Below are 25,019 nucleotides of genomic sequence, written 5' to 3'. Positions count from 1 at the left end.
AGCCAAGATTGTTTGTAATTTTACATATATTATAGATTATTTACGTATTATTACAAAGCACAGTGGCTATGTTTTTATGTACAAGTCAAAAAATTAGCCATATAAGTATTTTAAGGTGGGGGGGAAATTGTACATCAGTACTTTACACAGCACTGATTTCTTTTCACCATCAACTCATTTACAGCAGAATAACCTATATATTCTTAAAGTGAAGTAAAAATTAGTGAATGATAAGTTAAACATTTTTTTAAAATATATCAACTTCAGCTGTCTGTAGGCGTTCTGCACAGAACATCCCGTAGTCATGTGTGCTACTTAGAAAGAGTGTTCATAAAATGCTACAGAAGCAGCTAAAAATATTGGGATTCTGTACGTCACTGTGCTGGCTGCAGGGAGTCTGATGCACATATGGACTATATCACTGAGTTTGTGGGGATTTTGAAAGATTCATAATTTTTTGCACATTGGCCCCATTTGCATTGATTTTAATCGATATTTTGGATTTATGCTTTGGATGAGTGTGTTGAAACAGGAACCCTAAATAAATAAATACACCAGTTCTTCAGCACTGCACTAGCTTACAGATTACCATGTTTTAGGAAGCACACTGGACTGGGTCTTTAATTGGCTTAAATTGTTGTATTTCACCCTTCAAATAAAAGCATCTGAAAAAGTGATAAGTCTAGCACAGTGCCACAAAGCGAACAGTCTGGGGGTTTATTGTACCAGCAAGTGAAGCAAATTCCAGAGTTGAGGAACTTCTGCCAGGAGTCCCTGCCACCCATCTCCAGACATAACATTAAGGATGCATCGGCTGATGTCCCCAGCTACACAGTGCCTGAGGAGATAGGAAGCCTTTTAGATTACTAGGTTCCAAGCCATAGAGAACTTTATAAATCAAAAAGTCAACACCTTGAACTGCACCCAGAAGCAAATAGTATGCCCTGCAGCTTTACCTATTTAGAGCAGGTAGTCATTTACATAGAACAGGTCCCATGTACTCTCAGTGGTCTCTCTGTTTTCAGGGCATGGAATTACATGATGGTAAGCGGTGTAAAAAACAAAGATAACACATCTACCCTCTGAAATAAAATGTACATATAAAAAGATTTGATAAAATTAAGATATTTTTCATAATCAGATGTTGTTAAGGTCACACTTCATCCCGTCACTCCTGAATTAAGTTAAACACACCAGATTCTTAGGGTGGTTAAGCACCGAATTCTGATTAGTGTTTTATTCCACGGGCAGTAAATCTGTAAAATAAAATCAGCGAGACTGCTCACAGAGTAAGACACAATTCAGTGTGTGAAAGGGTATTGATATCCAACTCTAAGGGAGTAAGGATAGTAAAGATCAATGAAAATATGGAAATCCTGATTCATAATAGTGCATCCAACTTTCAGAGAAACAGACCTGCACCAGAACAAAAAAAGTATACAGTATTGTGAAGCGCTGGAAAGGGGGTGGGAGGCACTCAATTATTTGTAAGTAATGCTGCATAGAGTATGGTTTTAATTAGCAGTGAGTCATGAAGTAGAAAGGCTTGCCAGATACCAGGCTGCAGTCCAACTCATTACCACCCCTAAATGGTTGCACACTTGGAGCAAATGTGTCTGCAGGCCTTTTTTATTAGGACTCAGAAAATCTAAAGCAGGTGAATTCAGCTGGAGAAGGGCCCAGACTGCAAACTCAGAGAAGCACAATGCCAGTCAAAAAGTATAAAGTGCGGGGGGTGGGAGGAGAAAAGAAAAGAGAAATGTTAACTTCCCAGCTGTGTCTGAAAGTATAACCGTCACTGAAGCAGATGGTGATTTTATGTGCCAACATGCAGAGACAGTATATACAGTTTAATAGGTATTGGGGGGAAAAAGTTGTTTTTCTTGAGACTATGGAAGACTATGCCAGTCAGCATGGGTTTATTTGAGTGCAGTATTCAATCTATTTGGCTTAACAAAGAGAAGGTTAAGGGGTGACTTGATTGCAGTCTGTAAGTACTGACATGGGAAACAAAAAATTGATAATGGGCCAGGGCCGGCTCTAGGATTTTTGCCACCCAAAGAAAAAACAATTTTGGCCGCCCCCCCCCCCATTTTTTAATTCTCACCCCCGGCCCCGCCTCAACTCCGCCCCTTCCCCAAATCCCCAGCCCTGCCTCCTCCTCCCAGGCTCTCAAGCCTAGGAGGGAGTGAGGGAGGGGGAGAAGCGGCGCCCGCACCGCGGCCACTCGGAGTCTCCCCCTCCCTCCCAGGTTTGAGAGCCTGGGAGGGAGGGGGAGACTCCGAGTGGCCACGGCGCGGGCGCCGCTTCTCCCCCTCCCTCTCAGGCTCTCAAGCCTGGGACGGAGGGGGAGCAGCGACGCGCGAAACGGCCGCTCGGGATCTCCCCCTCCCTCCCAGGTTTGAGAGCCTGGGAGGGAGGGCGAGTAGCGGCGCGCGAATCAGCTGTTTCGCGCGCCGTGGCAGCAGCAGCGGAGGTGAGCTAGGGCGGCCGGGGCACATTTTTAGGGGTGGCATTCTGGCGCCGGCCATGCCGCCCCTAAAAATGTGCCGCCCCAAGCATCAGCTTGTTTTGCTGGTGCCTAGAGCCGGCCCTGTAATGGGCTCTTCAGCCTAGAAGACACAGGTATAAAACAGTTCAATGTCTGGAAGTAGAAGCTAGACAAATTCCGACTGGAAATAAAAAACCGTTGTTTAACAGTGAGGGTAATTAATCATTGGAACAATTTACCAAGGGTTGTCGTGGATTCTCCATCACTGGCAATTTTTAAATAAAGATTGGATGTTTTTCTAAAGGATATTCTCTAGTTCAAACTCCGGTGACCTGTGTTTATACAGGAGGTCAGACTAGATGAACACTTTGTTACCTTCTGGCCTTATAATCTCTGAATCTATGGATTGTCTAGTATTGTAAGTGACTGAAAAAATCCCTGTAAGACTGTATAACTTAAACTTTACCAGATGTGATCTTAATTGGAATGTACATTTTTCGTTTTGCTCTCACTGTACTTATCACCTTTCCCCTCAAACTTTATTCTTGTCCATGCTACTTAGAATCCTAAAAATCCCTGGTCTGTGCTTTAGGTCAAAGAATATGAACCAGGTTTAGGCTCAGACTGTCCCTGACTCTCAATTTGGAATCTCAAAAATGTTTGATGAAAAGGTTCTTAAATAAAGAAAAGTTTAGAAAATGAAAGTCAGCAAGGAAGGATAGTCTTGTGGTCATGACACTGCAATGGATTCAGGAGATCTGGGTCAATTCCCAGGTATGCCACAAATCTCTCTTGTGGCCTCAGGTCAGTCTTGTAATCTCTCTATACCTCAGTTACAATCTCTCAACTAATAATTCTTTTATATTATTTTATCAAGTCCCCTCTTATTTGTCTCCTAAGATAAACAATCCATCTCTTCCCTTTCTGGGCCCTTAATCGTTTTTGTTGAATATCTCGGAACCCCCTCTAGTTCTGCAATATCCTTTTGAGATGGGGTGACCAATATTGCACACAATAATACAGATGAGGCCACACACACTGATTTATATAAAGGCATTATTCACCGTCCTATTCCTTAGGCATCCTAACATATTCTTACCTTTCTTAACTGCCACTGCACACTGAGCTGAAGTTTTCATTGACATGTGTACAGTAGTATCCAGGTCCCTTTCTGGAGCTGATACAATTTATTTAGAACTCTGTAGGGTGAATAAGTAGTTTAAAAATTTCCCTCCAATGTGCATTAGAACTTGTGGTTCTTGCATTTATCAACATTGAATTTTGTCACTATGTTGTCCATTCATCTTCTTGATTAGCTGTCTAGGAAGTTCCTCAGTCCTCTCTAGTCATGAATAACCTAAATAATTTTGTGTCTTCAAATTTTGCTACCTCACTGCTCACCCATGCCCCCCCCCCACATCATTAATAAATAAGCAACTTGGAAACTTGAAACATGCCACTGTTTACCAGAAAATAAAGAGACTAAATGCTCACTTTTTCAGATATTGTGAGTGATGTCTTAGCCTGCAGGTGGTTAAGTCTGCCAGTTTCTCTCTCATTAACAAATGGTGTTTCAGCCTCTCAGGTCAACCTGCCTAACTCCATGTCTGTGATTTTCCCTCTTTCGCTTTTGGCTTATAATCCTCACAGTCTTTGAAGTCAAGATGTACGATTTTATTACCATATTAGCCATGTAATCCTGTGTTGAATTCATATTAAATTTGCTTAGGTGTATCTTGGGAAGTGAAATCTCTGTCCATTCCCTATGCAAAAGCTATTGTATACAATATTTAATTATGTGCCTTCCCCCATCCCACTCTAGAACTCCAATTTTCTTTTCCAATTTCCTGTGTATTTCAAAAATTCTTTTGATCCTACATAGGTTTCAACCAATAATGCACAACTCATTTTTGAATACACTCTGGCGAGCATAGCTTTCTAAGTTAAGAGTTCTCCCCATAGGAGGCTGTTGATTGCCTTTGCCTACAGAGTTAGATCAAAAACCATTATCTTTCTGTCACAGCCTTCAGGTTCCCCTAGTTTTCAGTAATTTCCCATGTGTGAAACATTACTATAATCTCCAGTTCGTATTCTCCTTTCACACTGGTGTAACTCCATTGACTTCAATGAAGTTACCCAGGATTTACACCAGTGTAAATGTGAGCAGAATAACGCTCGCTAGAATCATAAGTTCAGATCCTAGCAGGGTCGACTCAGTTCTTTCTGTTCTGTATGGACTTCAGTGATCTCATGAGGCTTTTAACTTGAATAGGAGTTTGCACACTTGTCCGTGGCTTATTAGGACTCAGTTTTAAAACATGGTATGGGTATGAGTTGTTCCTGTCCACAGCGACCAGTTCAATTGTGTTATAAACAAATTAAAAATTCAATTTTGCCCACTGTATGTAGTGTGCTGATCAGTTGTTACTCTCCTTCTAAAAAATGGGTGCATTTTTGAGGTTCTATATTTATGTTCTTAAAGTGTCTGGGATCTTTTTTGGAAATAAGGAGTTGAGTATTTGAAAGATGATGATAATTGCTGAAGACATGCATGAATCTTGTCTCACATTTATATTTTTGTGTATTACCATAATGTTTTAAACTTGTTTTCATCAGCACTCTTGTCTTATTCCTGTGATAACTGATTTTCAGGCTATATAGTAGAGTTGTAAACTCTTTGCAAGAGCTAATCAATCTACAGTTTATCAGTACTCTGAGCTAAGTATTCAATGCTTCACATAACTTACTGCAGGTAAAATATTTACCACTATACAGCATTAACAAGGAGTATTTTGATATCAAGAAATGGACAAATTCATAGAATCCTCTTAAAAATTGCAAGTCCAGTCTTGCAAACTCTTCCACATGAGTAGCCCCATATATCTCAATGGCATTATTTGTATGAGAAATGATTCATTACCCGAGTAGGGGTTTGCAGGGTGTGTCCTCAATAAATGGTTTTACTTTTTCCCTCCTAGAGTGAAATCCTGGACCATTTAAATTCAGTGGCAGTTTTGCAGTTAATTTCAATAGGGCCAAGATTTCATCCCTAATTTCCTTGTAAATATTGAGGATTAGATTATGTCTGTTAGATGTAGGTCTGTTCTGGGGTCCTTGTGCTTGGGCATCACTCCAAGGGAGCTTTAAGGAGACATTGTGCATCAAGGAGCCTGCCAGCAGCTCCATCCTTTGATATGCTCTGTGGCAGGCCAGTTCAGTAGGCAGTTGTGTCCAGTGGGAAATGCCATTCTCTGTCTTCCCTACCTCATTTTGGAGGAGAGAGCAAGCCACAGTTTCTTCTGAGCAGTTACTCAATTATATTTCAATATAGGTGGCTAAATCCTGGATATAAAATACCATCCAATGTTACTGTCAAAAATCACCAAACAGAACAGCAGGAGAATTAAAATTACTTGGAAAGCTCACGACAAAAATCCCACACATAATTCATATTGATTAACAAGAATGATATTCTTAGGATTTGTTTGGTTTGTGTTTAACTTTCACAGAGTAGCTCCGTTTGTGTTGAAGAGGGGTGTAAAAATGATAAATGCCATATTTAATTCGGCATCGATATGGGTATTGCATCCTACTGTCGTCATGCATTGATTTAGGTTCCGGAATGAGCAAACATTAGAGTTGCTAATGCTGAGAGTGGAATTTGGGAGGGCTGTTCTTCCAGTCATAATTTGCAACCCTCCTCCTATATTTTTAAAAAAAGAACCCCCGTCACTTTCTGCTTAAGTAAAGGCCTGGTCTATCTCCCACTGAAGTCATTCAGAGGTGTTTAGGGGCCGCAAGTGTTTGTGACACCTCAATAGCTCCTCCAGCTTACATCATCAGAGGAAAGTTTGTCAGCAGAATATTTTTTGCATTGTCTTGCTTATTTTTTCTTTGGACATTTTTGGGTCATATCCTCATTTGAAAAATTCTGCACATACATTGAAATCCCTCTTCCTTCCAGTTCTCCCATTTTTTAAAGTAAATGGTAGGTAGCTTCTTAAAATTTTTGTTTTGTTTTGCGCATTGTGGACCTTTAGACTTATTACAAATGAGCTTAAAAATATGACCTGCAAAATGTTATCACAAGTTACATTGAAAATTAAACAAAGAGGTTTGGGTAAAAAAGAAAAAATCGAATCAAAATACTGAGATACCATAAGCTATTCTCATAGTCTAGCTGAAACCAAGGTATTGGAAGCAGAGATCTTGCATGCAAACCTGGTGTAGTAAGATTTCCAGACCAAACAGTTCAGATATAAACATTATTCAAACAGAAACTTTTTGAAGTAATTCGGTTAGTAGTTACAATATCCACAATGATCTATATAAATTATATCTAACAATTGTATAGGGCTATACTTTGATTAAGTAATCCTCACAACACCCCTGTGAGGTAAGTACGGAAGATAAATATTTTCCCTATTTTACAGGTAGAGAAACAGACACAAGAGGTGACAGTGCAGTTGTAGTCTGAAAAATGTCACTATCAAAATGGCATTGTGGGGCCCTCCATGTGTTGCTCTTTTATTTCCAGATAAAATATGTGCATATACCTTTTCTGCAAATGGAACCAGAGATCTCAGAGTTAAGTTGGTTTTAAAAAAAAAAAAAACTTGTCAGGAATCATCCTAAAGGTTCTACAGGTCAAATTGTGCCCTCCACCACATTTATGCAACTCCCACTGTCTCTGTGTTACGCTCTCTCAGACACCTGGGGAAACCCATTATCTTGTATGATTTTGCACAGGTGTAACTGATTGGAATTTAGTTAAGAATTCTGTTGATGATGAACAAAAAGGAATAGAATCCAGTTTGCTCTCTCTTAGCTGAGCAGGCTCTGGAAAGCTGACAGGACTTCAAAGTTGTAAGAATTTATTTCAGCCAGTAAACTCTCTGACTCACAGGGATCTGTTGAATAAGAAGGAACCATTTTTACATAGTAATTTTTCAGAGTATAATTGCACTTCATGCAACTTGCCTTAGGTCACTCATCAAGACAGCGTCAGGGCCAGAATTAGAACTCAGAAATTCCTGTCATCTTAGTACACACTGTATCTCTCATTATGTTTTGCACTTCTTTACTGCCTATAATCCAAACATTCTGAAACATGAATACATTCATCCAAACATCAAGTTTATAATAGTTTGTCCTGCCTTTACATTCCTGTTTATGTCTATAAACCTCATATAAAGCTTGATACACATAAATTGATGTATAGTCTTTTACCATTGCATTTAGAATAAAAATTGATTCTGACATAGTTGCTCAAAGCTCAAAACAAACTTTGAGGTTTGGATAAGTTCAGATAACTTTTTTTTTTTTTTTTCAAACTGATTTCTCATTTTCTCACTCCTCTGTGTTTCCTGGTTCCTGGGAGGAAACGTCAAAATACTGCAGAAGAGGGTATTTGTGCCGTCTTTATGATCTAACTTGAAGGAGGAAGCACCTGAACTCTCATGAGAGACTATTCTTGTGAGCTTTCCAGTGCCATTACACAGATTCAAAAGGTCAAATAGTGTAATACATTGGCAAACTTTGAAGGGTTTTCTTTCCATTCTGAGCCACAGAACCTTTTGAGATCCACCTCTATCTAGCTATAACATCTCTGGTTAGTAAAAATTGCAATGATGACAACCATGAGATTTTTAAAGGGTTAGATTCCTGTCCTTTCTAGTGTCCAAAAGTCACTGAATGACTATTCTGTGTATTTACAGATGTAGTATCCTTAGTTGTAGATACAATACAAAAAGGTTTTCTGGGGCAAGAATGAATTTAAATTGAGATGAAGGCTGCCTGTTAGTAAATACATCCATGGGACTTAGGATATCTCAGTGCATTAGTGTTTATACTGTACCAGATGAAACATGTAAAAGCTAGATGTTATTAAAGCAGTCCCCAAAAGTAGCTAATGGATATTCTGGCCCTAGCCATGATAGTAGCTGCCACAGAGGCAAGACTGTTTCTCTGCCTGTACTTTATCTCTGTTTGGCAGTTTTAAAAAGTGTTGTACATTGAACACTCCTGGGACTTGCACAAAGTTGAAAAACCTAAACTACATTTAGTCTGTTTATAAAAAAGTCATGGGGCCCCGTTCTACATAGAAAAGACCATGGAAACACATTTTTATGACTTCAAAAATGTTATATACTAGTTGAATGGAGAGGTTTATTTGATTTAATCAGCAGCCACAGGGATTCTGTAGTTGCATAGTAAGTAATTTATTATGGAAGTAAAAGTATTTTTCTAACTATGTCCTATGCAGCATTAGTTTGTAGTCTCAGGCTGACCCATATGGGGTGAAGGCTTTGCAAAACAGTCTGCCTGGAATAATGCTGTTTTATGATGAGCATGTCCATATCTTACAGCATACGCATCAAAAACTGTTAGAACAGACACATTATCACCAGGTGGAAGTCAAAATCCTTAGTCCATTCACGTTGTGCCCAACCTCAGTGATTAGTTCTATTTTTATTTGAGAAAACAACAATAGAAGCTTCAGAGTTGTCATTTTAAACAATCTGTTAGATGTAAATTGGGACTAGTAAGCAGGGACTGGTAAGTCCAGGAAGACTCTTCTTCCTAGTGGTTCTCCCCCTCCACACTGACAAATACCCCAACACCCAGACTAAAGGGGATTAAGACAGAATGTGCATCAGATTGACTAGAACTATGGGGAGCCAAACTAGGGTGACCAGACTCTCGAAGTGAAAAAAACAGGATCCCTGTTGTGTTGTAGGGAAACCAAACAGCCATTTTTGGCAGGAGTTAAGAAGATATGCACAGGATGAGTTTAGCCACTGAGATGGGTTGGAAGAGAGAAGAAAGAAAAAGGGTTTCTGCTCCACCATTTATGCAACAAAGCAACTTCCCTTCTTTTACTTACTTGTCACCCTTGGTTTTTTCTTCTTATTTCTTTTTTCCTTCCTTCCTTTTCCCTTTTTTTTTTCCATCTTGTGTATTTTCTGCAGTATGTTTAATACTTTTTAAATTCTCATTTTTTCCCCCAAGACCAGTTTTTAAATTCATTTTTCTGTTCCCTTCAGGGTAAGGGTTTTGTTTTTTGTTTGGTTGGTTTTGTGTTTTTTCTCTGTGTTCAGTTTTATATTTCCCGTTCTTGCACATATGTGAAGGTGCTGATTCAGGATATTAAATCATTATTATTTTTGTTTTAAAAGAGCTCTCTTTTTAGCTTGCAATGAAAATGGCTTGTGTATAACATCTTCCTATTCAGTATAGACTCCTAGCAATAGCATTTATATAATGATTTTTATATTCAAGGCATTTTACGCACATTCATCTATGCAGATCCATCTATGCCAAATTCTGCATCGCGAAAGAAAGTGGCTGTCATTCTGGTCTCCTAGAAGAGTGCTGCTCTGCTCAGATACCGATTTTGCCAGCATGGCCAGGGGATGTTATGATTCAGCTTGTAACTTCTTGGAAAATCTAGCATGAGAACTAGCAAACATTTACAGATGGGGTAACTAAGAAAGATAAATTAAGAGCATTCTTTAAGAGCATAAATTAAGTCCATCGAAGGAGTCACTCTCTGGGCTGGGATTAGGCATTGGGAATTCTTAGCCCAAAGGTCTATGCTCCGATTACTGGACATGCCAATCTCTAGTAGAAAGCATAATTTGTATATATACAAACAAAATCTGTTTTCAAAAGTTTCCCCTTGAGCTCATTGTTTTAATCCACATTGTCATTTATATCGAACATCTGCCAGTCTCGTTTGTAATAGCAGTTACTTTGAAATTACATTTTTATTTTTGTTGTAAACAGTATCTCCATAGATACAGATAAATAAATGGAAGAGCTGAAGATGTCCTCCTTTATATAGGTCCGTGCACACTAAAAGCTCAATCCCACATCCCTGAACATCCAGAAGTTCCACTGATTTCATTTGTTTTTTACATGCACATAAGAGTTAGCCGTTTAATGATCATGTTAAACAAGAAACATAGAGCTACAGTTGGCTTGGAAACACAGGACTGGACCCAACAGGCTAAATAAGGAGTTCTTCTAGTAATTGTAGTACATAGAAAGGTGTCATTGTACTCTTTTTCCTGTGTCTTTCCCATTAATATAGTGATAGTGGTAGAAAGAATATTATGTAGCATTTAGCTGAACTGCAGCATTGTTTTGTGGTTAATTATTTAAGTAAAGTAGCATCAACTAGAGAGCTCTCTAGACGTGAGATCCAGCAAGGGCAGCAGACAATTGTAATTCCTCTCCATGCTAAACCCCCCCCGGAGGTGCTTACTGAGTGTGCACACTGCAACCTCCTAATGATTGCCTTGCTTCTAGAGCTATTAACCTTGTTTGTTGAAAGCCATGAAAATGAACTGTGACGATGGCAAAGTGGTTGTGACGCCAGCGCACTCCACTTATAATGGACGTAATTAGTGAAACAGCCGGATGTGTCTGAGAGAGAGGATTTCCCAGACCAGCTCTACAGCATTTAATACATATTTCATTGTCTGCAAAATAGAAACTCTAGATGGAACAAGCTTTTTCTGGGCAGTCACAGACAATATTAATGGGAAGAGAAAGTTGGCAAAAAGTTGAAAGGTGAAATGGAACAAGAGGGAGTTTCTTTTCCTTGGGGAATCCACCTAACAAAATTGTAATGAAGTATTCTGTACAGTTAAATACTCAGAAGGATAACAGTTCTGCAATTTCCACTGGAAGCCACCCAATCAATGCTCTCGAATTTATCATTTCCAGTGGCCGCAATAAATATGTTGTTCTCTTGAAAAGTCATTACAGATATAATACTCACACGTGCCCCTAGCTATTAAAAAGAAATTAATTGGGTCAGATGCTCAGCTGATTTAATTTTGAGTCACTCCAGTGAAACAAACGGAGCTATGCCAAGTTACACAAGGTGAAGATCTGGCCCATTTATTGTTAGATTTTTTTTTTAAATGTCCTTTATGTTGTGTCTGGATTAATATATTTTCCTTCAATTGTATTCATGCTGGGCCTCCTGGTAATGCAGATGCCCCCCATCCTGTGTCAGGCTAGGGCGATTAAGACCCCATCACTCAATGATGCGTATCTTTCTGTTCTTCAGAAAGTTTAATATCTTTCCCTGGACCAGGGTCACCACCAAATCCTAACAAATTACCCATTGTGTGTGTCTTTTCTGGTTTTCTTCTTCTTCTTTCTCTTTTTTCATTATTTAATTCCCCTTTTCCTCCCATTTTCATTGTTTAATTGCCACTTAACTTTTTTCAAATTTGTCTTTCTCTTCCTCGTATTATTTGTTTCTTCACCTTCTTTCTTTCTCACATTCTCTTCCTCTCTCTCATCCTTCCAGGCTTCCATCTCTCTTTCTTTGAGCTTCCACGATACATCTCTTTTCCTCCCAGTCTTTTCATCCATCCATCCTGAGCTATCCTCATAGCTCTTTCATTCTGTTCCCCTGTCCCAAACACATGCACACTTCGCTTTCTTCTCTCTTTCCCTGTTGCTGGGATTCTCTCCATCTCTTTCTCTTTTCTGTCGGTGGAACTGTTACATGAATACCAGTCCCACATGCTGGGCCTCCTCTTTGGATAAATTGATAGTATAACATTACAGAAACAAAGTAGAATGGGGATGTGGGGACCAACTGGGATGCTCTTTTGGTGAATTTGATTCAGTCAGGTTTGAGTAACATAGTGCAACCAGTGGATATATTGAAGAAACAAGAAAGCCTGTTTACTGTAATGTTTCTATCCGTGATCTCTTTTTGCATTTATACTAATAGCACACTGGTATTAATCTCTTTTAGAGAGTAACATTTATAGCCACATCCATACTAGAATTACATATATAGAATTATCTTTCTCTGCTATGAAAACTAGCCTTGATAGTGTAATGAAGCAAATCTAAGTTTGGAAGAAGGCCTAGATTTTTTGATTTCTAAGTCCAGGCATGCTACTGATAGTTGTCATGGCTGTTCATTGTGTCAGTGCCTCTTGCTAACTAATGCATGGAAAGATCAAGGAAAAGGCTACTAACACACCCTTCCATCCAATGGATAAACTCTGGGTTCATAAGAAGGGGGGAGGAAAGAACCTGCAATAGGGAATGGTAATGATCCCAAGAAGGATGTTACCCTGAGGAACATCATCTGGTAGGGAGCCACCTTTGGTCAGGGCCTGGAAATACTACTAATGATCTGTGCCTCAAAGGGACTTAACAAAATCTAATCAACAAACCTGGCAGAATGTTGAGTGGTCATAATTTTGAATAGAAACATGTAGAACTGGAATTACTTTCTACCTGCCAGAGGAACCAGCTGGATTACATTTGACAGGGAAAATCTTACTCTCAAATATTTTTCACCTCTTTCTTCTTAAGACAAGTCTAAGATGGTAGCCTTAGATATCCAAATGGACTTCTAATATATCTTTCACAACTCTTTATTCGGATTATTTTGTGATTATAGAGTCAGTCACTATAAAAATGACTTGACTAATAACCTATATGACACAGGTCTCTCGTTTCATATCACATTGTTTTCTCTCTCTTTCTAAGGCTGGAAGAGAAAAGTTAGAGCCAGATGATGCATTAATGTGTGAAGATTTGGATGGTGGAGAAAATAGCGAAGAGGAATTTGAAGAAACCACAAAATTAAAACTACTGCGCAGAATTGCCTCACTGGCTTCCAAATTGAAAGAGTTTATTGGAAACATTATAACCACCGCTGGAAAAGTTGTTGTTACAATTTTACTTGGTTCAACAGGTTGGTGCTTTTGATAAATTCGCCAAGAGTCCCTAAGATTATGCATTGTACAAATGAATTTCCAGCACTTTGGTACGCTGGGGAATAACGATGGAAATTTGGAAGGAAAATTAATTGCTGCTGATTTTTATTTAAATTAGCTTTTTGGCAGGCATGGAAATACAGTGAGTTGCTTAATTTCATTTATTTATTTATTTTGGTGCTAGTACTAAGTAGCCCACTCATTGTATATATTCATTTTAAAGCTATTATTATGGCCAAACTGGGAAAGAAGTGAAATGTGCATTAATAGACTCAGTGCTGGCTCCTTCTAACAACACTCACTCACACTCACATTCACACACGTCGCACATATCACACACACACGCACACATGTCACACAATATTAAACAAACAAAACATTACTACTCTTTATTTACTGGTTTGTTATACATTCCATAATAAAAATTTGTTCAAATTTGATTTTTTTATGAAATTACGAAATCGGTTGATAAAGGTAACTGTGATGACATAATATACTTAGACTTCTGTAAGGCATTCAACATACTCCTGCATGACATTCTGATTAATAAAAAGAACTATATAAAATTAATGTAATCCATATTAAATGGATTAAAAACTGGTTAGCTGATGGATCATGAAAAGTAATTGTAAATAAGGAAACATCATCCTAGGGGGATGTTTCTAGTGGGGTGCTGCAGGAGTCTGTACTCCCAATGCTATTCAATGTCTTTATCAAAGAATAAAACAGAATAAAGTATAACATTTCTGGTGAAATTTGCAGAAGATTCACAAAGAACAGTGAAGTGGTAAATAGTGATGGGGACAGGTGAGTTGTGCAGACCAATCTGGATCACTTGGCAAAGTGGGCTTATTTTGATATAATGCATTTTAATGGAGCCAAATCTAGGAGCATAGAATGTAGGTCACACCTAAAAGATGTGAGACTATATCTTGGAATGCAATGACACGGAAAAGGACTTACGGTTCATGGTAGATAACCAATTGAACGAGTTTCCAATGCGATGCTTTAGCTAAGAGGGCAAATGCATTCTATGGATATATAAGCAAAGAATATAAAAGAGGCGTTCAGAGGTGATATTCCTTCGGTGTTTGGAATTAGTGAGAACTTTAGTGTAGCACTGTCCAGTTCTGGTGTCTGCACTTCAAAAAGGGTGTTGAAAAATTGAAGAGAACTCAGAAAAGAGCTATAAGAATGATTTGAGGTCTGGAAAAGATGTCTTATAGTGCGAGATTTAAGAAGCTCCATCTGTTTAGTTGGGGGGAGGGAGGTTAAAAGGTGATTGATCACAGTCTGAAAGTACCTGCCAAGGGAAAAGTTTTTTTTCTGATAGTATTTATTTTAATCTAGCAGAAAAAGGCATAATGAGATCCAATGGTTGCAAACTAAAACTAGACAACTTCAGGCTAGAAAAAGGTGCAGTTTTTTAACAGCAAGGGTAATGAGCAATTGGAATAACTTACCTATGAATGTGGTAGATTCTCCATCACTGAAGACTTTAAATCAAGACTAAATATCTATTTAAAAGAAAGAACAGTGTTATAGGCTTGATGCAGATTTACTGGATGAGTTTCTATGGCCTGTGTTATGCACGAGATCAGACTAGATGATCATAAGGGAACCTTCTGACCTTTAAATATATGAATCATTAAAATGATATATACCCACTTGCAGATTATATACTGGAGGAGAGACAATAGCTTGGCCTAAAGTACCACGTACAAGCCTGTGATGATGCTAATACAACACAGACCAATTTACTGTTAGTGGAAGGTTCTTTTAGCACAGGTATATAAAGCTAACTTTAGTATGGACAATACTGTGTATCCTACACCTTAGCAGTGAAGGGCTGCAGGCACCCCAGGTTTATGTTAGCTTGTGCTAACATAACCCAGGATGAAAGACCCCTGTCAGCTGAAACACAACAGGAAGTGGGGATTTTCATCAGTGTAAAGAGTTCACAACCCGACTCAGCTTGGGAGCTGAAAGGGAGACATCATCACTCAAGAGTGGGTGGAGCTGGCCAGGAGAGCACGCTGACAGGAGAATGCATTGATTCATCCCATCCATCAGGTGGCTTCTGTCTGATGGTAGGGTTCCAAACACAGTTTAAAGCTGCATCCACCAAGGCAGGGGTTCTCAAACTGGGGGTTGGGATCAGGGGCGTAGCCAGGTAGAGGGAAGAGGGGGAGCAAAAAAAAAAAAAAAAAGGCGCCACCCACTGCGGCGCTTTTACTGACGGGGCAGCGCTCCGGGTCTTCGGCGGCGGGACCTTCACTCACTCCGCGGGTCTTCGGCGGCATTTCGGCTTCAGATGAAGCTTCAGTGCCACTGAAGACACCCGGAGCGCCGCCCCGTCAGTAAAAGCGCCACAGTGGGTGGCGCCTTTTTTTTTTTTTTCCGCTCCCGGGTGAGTAAAATTAAAAAGGCGCCACTTGTGCTCGGTGCGGGAGCGGCCGCTGACCCGCTCCCCCCCAGCTACGCTACTGGTTGGGATCCCTCAGGGGGTCACAAGGTTCTTACATGGGGGGGTCGCGAGCTGTCAGCCTCCACCCCAAACCCCGCTTTGCCTTCAGCTTTTATAATGGTGTTAAATATATAAAAAGTATTTTTAATTTATAAGGCGGGGTCACACTCAGAGGCTTTCTACGTAAAAGGGGTCACCAGTACAAAAGTTTGAGACCCACTGCACCAAGGCATGGGTCCTTCTGAGGGACAGCAGGCCACTTTGCTGTGGGATGACTACCCAGACTCAGATGAATGAGCCCCAGATCTCTTGGGATCTATCCACCTTCCATTCAAGTATGCAATTGTCAAGATTTTTGAAGCAAAATGGGCCAGATTCATCCCTAGTATGATTCCATTGACTTCAGTGGATTGCTTTGGCGATGTCTTTGGCCCATTATGTAGGATGAATACCTACATAATGAATATGACCCTTCCTTGGGTCGTTTCCTCCAGTTTCCTGTGTCTTAGATATGAGCATCTCCCCATCCCCACCTCCTCAAATCCCCCTCCGGGGTACAGTAGACATTTCATGAGAGTGAAAATAGCAACTTCACAAATGAAATGTTGTTTAAGTGTGTAAAAGAAAATCTACATGGGATACAAGAGAGCCCTGGGTATACACTAAGTATTACAAATATTTATGAGGTATAAATTGGATTACTTTTCATCCCATATTTGGCACTTACATAGACCACATGTACCGGATACATTGTAGATGCTCTTTTATTTCCAGTGTACACAGTATCTCACTGACTGGGACATAAATTTCTAGTGATATAAATTCAATGATTACAAGGGAAACTTTCACACCATATTCATTACTCATAGTATTTTATTATCCTACCGATTATTTTACAGAAATGTAATCAACTTGAAATCTAATATATATTTTTTAAAAGTTAGAAGTACTTTCAGGTACAGCACCTACCTCTGCGTCTCCCTGCTGGTTTGGGGGTTTATGAACACAAATTCTTGTTTTTCTCTCCTCTTTTACTGTGGGAAAGAGCTGTACAAACTAGGAACATGAAGTACTCAGAGGAAATATCGAAATTGACTATATATAGTGTGACAGACCCAGACCAGTGGGGTACAGGAGTCTGGTAGAGGGCAAATATACTGGTCACTGGATGAGTAGTTTTCTGTTCCCTGAGTGACCAGAGCAGGGGCTGCACTAGAGTAATCAGGAACCTGCTAGAACCAGTTAAGGCAGGCAGGCTAATTAGGACACCTGGAGCCAATTAAGAAGAAGCTGCTAGAATCAATTAAGGCAGGCTAATCAGGGCACCTGGGTTTTAAAAAGGAGCTCACTTCAGTTTGTGGTGCGAGTGTGAGGAGCTGGGAGCAAGAGGTGCAAGCAGCTGAGAGTGAGAGGGTGAGGGTGTGCTGCTGGAGGACTGAGGAGCACAAGCGTTATCAGACACCAGGAGGAAGGTCCTGTGGTGAGAATAAGGAAGGTATTTGGAGGAGGCCATGGGGAAGTAGCCCAGGGAGTTGTAGCTGTCATGCAGCTGTTACAGGAGGCACTATAGACAGCTGCAGTCCACAGGGCCCTGGGTTGGAACCCGGAGTAGAGGGCGGACCCGGGTTCCCCCCAAACCTCCCAATTGAGCTGGACTGTGGGTTCTTCCAGAGGGGAAGGTCTCTGGGCTGTTCCCCAACCCACATGGTGAATCTCTGAGGAAAGAAAATCCGCCGATAAGCGCAGGACCCACCAAGATAGAGGAGGAACTTTGTCACAATAGGCATGGCAGAATTTGATTTCATAATTCTTTAATTACAGTAGATGTTGAGATTCAAAAAGTGAAAGCTTTATAACCATTAAACACAAATTGTCAACATCACATGTCAAAATACATCAAACTCTAAGAAGTTATCAAGCAGCATTTTTCTTTCTCTGCCTATCTGTAAATTTCTGTTAGTACTGATGGAAACATTTTTTCATCGGTATGAAGTCAACATTTACTAATTTAAATCTAATCCTTCTAAACCTAGCTACATACCAAGTGTTGTTTTTCATGGAGTAAGCAAAATGAAATATATATATCTATATATGTTTTATGGCATTTTTCAGTTAATAGCAGTCTGAGATGTTACCTATAATAAGTAAAAACTATCAAAACAGAAATGTTATTTTGAAATTGTTTTGATAAACTACATAATGTTTTAGGATTAATAAATGTTTTTAACGCTAATATTCTCAAAGTATCCTCAATATTTGTTTTTGCAGGCATGATGTTGCCATCTTTGACGTCAGCTGTGTATTTCTTTGTATTTTTGGGGCTGTGTACATGGTGGTCCTGTTGCCTAGCATTTGATCCGCTGATATTCAGCTGTCTGTGTGTATTAATGGCTATATACAGTGCGGGGCACTTGATCGGACTTTATCTGTACCAGTTACAATTCTTTCAGGAAGTTGTTCCCCCAAAGGACTACTATGCAAGGTAAGAGACCTATCTACATTATTTAATTATAGACAAGTGCTGCACTTTTCTGATGACAGATGTTGTTGCAATTGCTCTTCCACATTACAAATAATTTAACATAGTTTTAGGAAAATAGTGTAATGCCAAGAAAATCCGTGTTCAGTCTTTGAGAGTCAAAGCATGAAGTAAACTTGATTGGCCTTAGAGGCTTCTCTGTGTGAGAGATGACAACAATGTGCCTTTTTAGGCAGGAGTAATCCACAGTGGGAAAGAGAGGGGTTCTCAGGCTAAAAAGATAAGAGAAACCCAGAAGATAGAATGACCCATGGACTAAGGGAATTGGCAGTACATCACCCGGAACATACACACACGTTTGTGGCAGTGGAGACAAGAAGATATCAAATACAACATTACTACCTCTTGATTGGTAGAGAGTGTACATACATTATTGTCATTGTCAGTGCACTTACTTTGAACTGAGGGCTACTTTGACAACTTGCCAGGAGGTTGAGGATCATGCCTATTTTGCATAATATTAGGCAAATTGCATGAACCCTTCCTTACCTTCAATAATATAGAGGTATATCCTGTACTTATACACCACACAGCAGTTCTATGCTCATACACGCAGCCTGGACGCTTGGATCAAAATGTAACATGCTGGTGTCTGAAGTTTCCACACAGCACCTCTGTAATAAATAGCTATTGGATGTAAAACATACAAGAGGAAATCTTTTTTTAAAAATCAAAAGGATATGAAGTCATGGAAGTATTTTATTGGTTAGTACGTGTTCCACTGGGTTGTGACCTCAGATTGCCTTTATGATAAATAATGCTTATGGCCATTATATTTAATTGAATTCAATTAAATCTAACTCTTTAATTGTCATGTTGTCTATAGTAAGTTTCATGTTACTTTCAGCTATTTTAAATTGAAAATGAAAGAACACTTGATGAGGCAGAATTAATCATTTTTTGTCTCAAACCAATTCATTAAAACAATTGAAAAATAGAGTCTCACAACTGTATATGTAACTGTTTTCATACAACTGTTGGTACATTAAGTACATTGGCACGTTACATTCAGTTTCTGGCACTTATATTTTTCGACATTTTATTTATTCCACAACTACATTTTGTAATGTTGGGATTGCTGACTTTAGGAGGATGATCTAAGTAGCCATATGGTGCAGGGAATATAAATCTTCACATGTATATCAGAAAAGAGATTCCTAGATGTAGATTCTTTTGTACCATCTAGAGGCCAGCTTAGGCAATTGTATGAATTCGCATAACCTAGAGGGAGAAAAAAAAGAAAAGTATTTTTAAAGCAGATTCTTAAGCAGCCTAAAGCACTTCTTTTTCATAGGTTTATAGATTCCGAGATTAGAAGGGACCACTAGGATCAAGTCTCACCTTCTGTATAACACAGGCCATAGAACTTCCTTTTGCTTCTTTTTTAATATGTTGGGAGAAAATTGCAAACATCCCATTAACTACCTGTGTACTAGGATATGGCCCTATATTATACACCAATAAATTCTTATCATGGTAGAAAAGCTTCTCTAATCTGCTTTGTAGTGTGCTGCATAGTATTTTTACTTAAAGCATTAAAGCACTCTCTTTAATTTGAATATTTATAAAGACTACTCTTCTTTTCACTTATTTCAAATCCACACGTGAAAACAGCTAAAAGTTTGCAGTTAATGTAGTTTAGATCTTAATTTTTGCTTTAAATTTCTTTGTAAATAGTGCAGTTGTGCTTTTTCATAATAGAATTTCACTTAAAGAGGACTCCAGTGAGATTCCTAAAGATATAAGACCTCAAAAAGCTGAAAAATTCATATAATATATTACATGATTTGGGGCATGTTTTGTTTATTGTCTATTTACATTTCTCATTATCCTAAACTCTTTAAAGTACCAAGTTTAATTAGCCACCTCTTAATGAAAGTTTTAGAATAAAAATAATATGCATGAGTAAAACATCCTAGTAAATATGCAAAGTAACTTGACAGTATTGCCAGAAAAGTTGACTCTTGAGCTTTAGAAACTTAACTGTTCTTATAAATATGTTATGTGACTTAAGGATCTTATATTCTAAATTACACAGACAATAATGTTCAGATGCATAATGTACCAGAAGACAAGTGAGCCAGTAGATAGTCTAATCTCTAAGCAGTACATGTATCTTTTTGTAATCACACATCTTGATCTGATGAATTGATATTGATGGGCTTTGTGGAAGTAATAATTTTAGGAGAGAGCTGAAGAAAGAGCAGTAGTGGTATTTGTTGGCTATTAAAGTATGTACAAATCTGAGAGTGGGAGAAAGCCACAAATATGGTATTAAAAAGAACTGCATGGGTGGTGCTTAGGCAGTGGATAGAGGAATAGAAGAAAATGAGATACAGATGTATTTGGGGTGGTACAGAAAAATATTTTAGCATTTCCTATCCTACAAGAAATTTGGTATATTGTTCTTTTATTCACAATATTTTCAGTTTGAGGCACAAGTTTGAGACTAAGGGTATGTCTACACTACGAGAGTAGTTCGATTTTACTTAAATCGAATATGTGGAATCGATATTGCAAAGTCGAACGTGTGTGTCCACAGTAAGGACAGTAATTCGAGTTTGTGAGTCCACACTAACGGGGAAAGCGTCGACATTGGAAGCGGTGCACTGTGGGCAGCTATCCCACAGTTCCCGCAGTCCCCGCTGGCCATTGGAATTCTGGGTCGAGCCGCCAATGCCTTCTGGGTAAAAAAATGTGTCGAAGGTGCTTTTGGGTAACTGTCGTCATCCGTCCGTCACTCCCGCCCTCCCTCCCTGAAAGCGCCGGCGGGAAATCAGTTCGCGCACTTTTCTGGTGAGTGACAGCGCGGACGCCACAGCACTGCGAGCATGGAGCCCGCTGCGACCATCGCTGCAGTTGTGGCCGTTGTCAACGCCTCGCAGCTTATCATCCACCTTTCCCAGAGGCAGATGCAGATAAATCAGGCGAGGAGGCTACGGCACCGCGGTGAGGGCCTGAAGTCTGAGAGTAGCACAGGCCTGTCAGAAAGCACGGGACCCAGAGCCCAGGACATCACGTTGGCAATGGGTCATGTGGATGTTGTGGAACGGCGATTCTGGGCCCGGGAAACAAGCACGGACTGGTGGGACCGCATAGTGCTGCAGGTCTGGGATGAATCCCAGTGGCTGCGAAACTTTCGCATGCGGAAGGGGACTTTCCTTGAACTTTGTGAGTTGCTGTCCCCTGCCCTGAAGCGCAATGACACCCGGATGCGAGCAGCCCTGACTGTCCAGAAGCGAGTGGCCATAGCCCTCTGGAAGCTTGCAACGCCGGACAGCTACCGGTCAGTCGCGAACCACTTTGGCGTGGGCAAATCTACCGTGGGGGTTGTTGTGATGCAAGTAGCCAACGCAATCGTTGAGGTACTGCTCTCAAAGGTAGTGACCCTGGGAAACGCGCAGGCCATCATAGATGGCTTCGCCGCGATGGGATTCCCAAACTGCGGTGGGGCTATAGATGGAACTCACATCCCTATCCTGGGACCGGACCACCAGGCCAGCCAGTACATCAACCGAAAGGGCTACTTTTCAATGGTGCTGCAAACACTGGTGGACCATAGGGGACGTTTTACCAACATCAACGTCGGATGGCCGGGCAAGGTTCATGACGCTCGCGTTTTCAGGAACTCTGGTCTGTTTAGACGGCTGCAGGAAGGTATTTACTTCCCGGACCACAAAATAACTGTTGGGGATGTGGAGATGCCTATAGTGATCCTCGGGGACCCAGCCTACCCGCTAATGCCCTGGCTCATGAAGCCCTATACTGGCGCCCTGGACACTGAAAAAGAACTCTTCAACTACCGGCTGAGCAAGTGCAGAATGGTGGTGGAGTGTGCTTTTGGCCGTCTCAAGGGGAGATGGAGAATCTTACTGACTCGCTGTGATCTCAGCGAAACCAATATCCCCATTGTTATAGCAGCTTGCTGTGTGCTCCACAATCTCTGTGAGAGCAAGGGGGAGACCTTTATGGCGGGGTGGGAGGTTGAGGCAAATAGCCTGGCTTCTGATTACGCCCAGCCAGACAGCCGGGTGATTAGAAGAGCCCAGCGGGACGCGCTGTGCATCCGGGAGGCTCTGAAAGCTAGGTTCCTGAGTGAGCAGGGTAACCTGTGACTTTTAAGTTTGTGTACAGAGAAGCTGAACCTGCCCCCATTTCTTTACCCTGTTAATGTTGACTATCCTCTCCAGTTACATACCCCCTTCACCCCCTTCCAACACACGTTTAAAAATAAAATCACTTCTATTTTGTTAATGAACACCGTTTTCTTTATTACTGTTTTCGCGGGAATGTTTTAAACCTGGGACGCAGACTGTGGTGGGGAGCGGGTGTAGTGTACTGATGCAAATGACGCTTCTAAACTCCAGGAATGACAGGCTCCGCAGTGGTGGACTGGTTGTTTCAACGGAGCCTGCCACCCCTCCTGATCGGGACTGCGTGTATGTGGGGGCTATGTGACTTTGTGGCAGGGGGAGGAGGGTTACAGATCCCCTGCTGCGTGGCTCTGTGATCCAGGATAAAGACCGCTGCATAAGATCTGTAACTGCCCTCCCCCGCCACAAAGTCACAGAGCCCCTCCCCCCCCCCCCCCCCCCGAACATGAAAACCACCTCCCAGACTGACCAGGGTAACTAGTCACTGCACTGTGTATGTGCCCTGCTGCTGGACCTGCCCCCGCCTCTGTACCCTGCTAAAGGTGACTGTCCTGTCCAATTACCAACCCCCTTCCCCCCCTTCAGACAGACTCTCCTCCAAAAGAACATGATGGAAACAGTAATTAACAGAAACGTATATTTTATTAGCAACTACACATGAAACTGGGGGGGTGAAACTTGGATGGGGGCTTGTGTGAGGCGGGAAGGAAAGGACTTGTCAAATTTTGGGGAATGAGAGCCTTCTAGTAGTAGAGCAGTCTGCAGGGGTGGAGTGAGAGTTTTCACGGACTCTGCCACCCCTCCTTCTTTGGACTTTGGGTGAGGGGGGTATGGGACTTGGTGGCGGGGGAGGGCGGTTAGAGATAGACTGCAGCGGGGCTCTGTCCTCCTGCCTCCGTTCCTGCAGAACATCCACAAGGCGCCGGAGCGTGTCCGTTTGCTCCCTCATTAGTCCAAGCAGCGTTTGAGTCGCCTGCTGGTCTTCCTGCCGCCACCTCTCCTCCCGTTCCATGTGTGCTCGGTGCATTTGGGACAAGTTCTCCCTCCACTGGGTCTGCTGTGCTGCCTGGGCTCGGGAGCAGCCCATAAGTTCCGAGAACATGTCCTCCCACGTCCTCTTCTTCCTCCACCTAATCTGCGCTAGCCTCTGGGAGTGTGATGCCAGGCTGGGTTGGGAGACAGTCGCAGATGTGGCTGTGGGAATGGGAAAAAGGGAGTGAATTCCTCAGAAAGATGAATGTAGTTGTGAACAAAGAACATAGTCTTTCTCTGTGAACAAGACCATGCACAGCACCTAACCTATCACATGCGCACTCAGGACAAGGTCGAATTTTCGGCCCTCGCATTCAGTGCCTGGGGTCTTGCACTGCAGATCTGAGAAGCGGGGCAGGACACCGGAATTTGTGTAGCAGGCAGACATGGTAAGCCGTAGACTTGTGGCTGCTTAAAACTTTAAAAGTAGCACATTGAAAGCAATGCCAGTCCCTGTTGCCAGCAATCCGGCAAGCATGAACTCTGCCCCTGTCCCACCCCCTCGCGGCTGTCCCAGGGAAAGATCCCTGTATGCTGCCCCTCTCCCGCCTCCACCGCGTGGCTGTAAACTGGCGGTTACAGTTCTGTAAAGGAACGGGCAAGCAGTCCCAATACTAACATTCCCCTACCTAATTCAAAGCAGGTCACCATGAGCGACATCACCCTGATGAGGATCTCAGACACTGATAAAGAAAGAATGCTTCGGGAAAGCCTGCAAAGACCAGGGCCGTATGCCGCCATGCTCTGCAGGGCAATGATCCCGGAGTACTTGATTGTCTCCTGGCGCGGAAACGTTTCATACCACGGAGGACCCAACAAGGCCGCTCTCCCCAGGAACCTGATGCAAAGGCTTTCCAATTACCTCCATGAGAGCTTCGTGGAGATGTCCCAGGAGGATTTCTGCTCTATCCCCGGACATGTAGACCGCATTTTACTGTAGCTGCACTGGCAGGGACTAAACAGTAGAGCGGCTTGGGCAGAACAATCATGCAAAACCGGACATTGTTAGATTTTTTTTGAATAGTTGCACTGCCCAGGACTTAAACGTTAAGCGCCTAGGGCAAACTAATCATGAGAAACCCATTGTTGTTATTGTTAATATTCCAGTTCTGTTAAAAATAAATGTTTAGATGTTTAAAACATTTACTGGTTGATCCTTCCCCTGATTCTGTGTCCGGGTTAACGGCTGGGGATGGTTGGTAGGGGATCTCTGTAAGGGTGATGAAGAGATCCTGGCTGTCGGGGAAATCAGCGTTGCAAGCGCTGTCGACTGCCTCGTCCTCCTCATCTCCTTCCTCATCTTCCCCGTCCGCTAACATGTCCGAGGAACTGGCCGTGGACAATATCCCATCCTCTGAGTCCACGGTCAGTGGTGGGGTAGTGGTGGCGGCCGCACCTAGGATGGAATGCAGTGCCTCGTAGAAACGGGATGTTTGGGGCTGGGATCCGGAGCGTCCGTTTGCCTCTTTGGTCTTCTGGTAGCCTTGTCTCAGCTCCTTGATTTTCACGCGGCACTGCGTTGCATCCCGGCTGTATCCTCTCTCTGCCATGGCTTTAGAGATCTTCTCGTAGA

At 41.5% G+C, this 25,019-nt stretch overlaps 1 protein-coding gene across 1 annotated transcript in view; it reads left to right on the top strand.

Annotated features, from left to right (window-relative positions):
* PIEZO2 (piezo type mechanosensitive ion channel component 2) overlaps nucleotides 1–25,019 on the top strand; it is a 364,496-nt gene that overhangs the window by 180,666 nt on the left and 158,811 nt on the right. Inside the window, 2 exon segments of the mRNA XM_065398323.1 lie at nucleotides 13,025–13,232; nucleotides 17,990–18,203. Coding sequence (XP_065254395.1) covers nucleotides 13,025–13,232; nucleotides 17,990–18,203 — 422 coding nt within the window.

Source organism: Emys orbicularis, chromosome 2 (genome assembly GCF_028017835.1).
Source record: "Emys orbicularis isolate rEmyOrb1 chromosome 2, rEmyOrb1.hap1, whole genome shotgun sequence".
NCBI classification, from domain to species: Eukaryota; Metazoa; Chordata; order Testudines; family Emydidae; genus Emys; species Emys orbicularis.
The sequence above is the reverse complement of the archived record's forward strand: the minus strand, read 5'-3'. Positions and strand labels throughout refer to the sequence as shown.